This window comes from Loa loa (assembly GCF_000183805.2).
Source record: "Loa loa unplaced genomic scaffold supercont3.3715, whole genome shotgun sequence".
In the NCBI taxonomy this organism is placed as follows: Eukaryota; Metazoa; Nematoda; class Chromadorea; order Rhabditida; family Onchocercidae; genus Loa; species Loa loa.
The window spans coordinates 1-931 of NW_018111893.1; the positions used below are offsets into that span (position 1 = coordinate 1).

Here is a 931-nt window from a genome sequence, read left to right on the forward strand (position 1 = left end):
TTATGGCGGAGACTTTGATGACGACAACTTGTGTTGCACAGACCTTAGATATATTTTTAACATTAATTCAATTCACCATCTATGCTTGATATGGAACAGAACGACAAACAGAGCTTTGCATAATTTTTAAAATTTAAAGTCCGCACAATGATACAAAGACATTTGGAGAAAATGAAACAATTATCCATAATAATGGTAGTAATAACGAGGGTAAATGTAGTGCGGATAATAATAATAATAACCATATGGAGAATAATATGGGAAGCCTCTACCAGGCCCTCGAAATAAACCTCTAACAACAGTTTGAAGTACTTGTAATCCTTGACGAAGCGGAGTTTGCGTTGATTGGTTAGGTCGATTTCTTCTTCCACCACCACCATTTAATCTCCCTATTGGGTTACCATTGTTCAGTGACTTAAATTTAAAATAAGCTTTTACTGGGAGGAATCATGCTTAATTGAACACTAATGGTTAATATATAACACTTTAAGATTTGAAACTAATAAAAGGTATGAAACATACATTGCGGCCTGCCCTGTTGTTATTGAAAGAATTATAGTTTAAATGGACCAACTGCGCATCGGTTTCAGTAATTGATAAGATTGTGCTGAAAGTAGAAGGATGCATTAGCAGATATGTAAACGCGAATGATATGATAAAAGCAAACATTTTAACTTACATTATCGTTGAAGCAATCAAATATTTGGTGATAACGAATCGTAGCATGATAAGCAGTCCAAAATTCCTGCAATATGATCGGCAGTGTCCAAATGGTACTATTACAGTTAAGCTTATAGCTCCGTTATGTCCTAGTTGATGGTAATATTTTTTGATGTCAAAAGATAAGTTTATTCAATTGATGTTTCTGATACCACTAATAATCTTGAAGGGCTTATTCCTGCCAAAATCACAAATGACCGCAAGTTATCGG

The 931-nt window shown here is 34.4% G+C and overlaps 1 protein-coding gene across 1 annotated transcript; it reads right to left on the reverse strand.

Moving 5' to 3' along the window:
- Positions 1-180: 180 nt before the first annotated feature.
- Positions 181-627, reverse strand: LOAG_19242 (hypothetical protein; the record flags this gene model as incomplete). The annotated part of the gene is made up of 2 exons (XM_020451894.1): positions 181-414; positions 523-627. The coding sequence occupies 2 exons, from the start codon at positions 625-627 to the stop codon at positions 181-183; spliced, it is 339 nt and encodes a 112-aa protein (XP_020304298.1).
- Between the last annotated feature and the right edge of the window lie 304 nt (positions 628-931).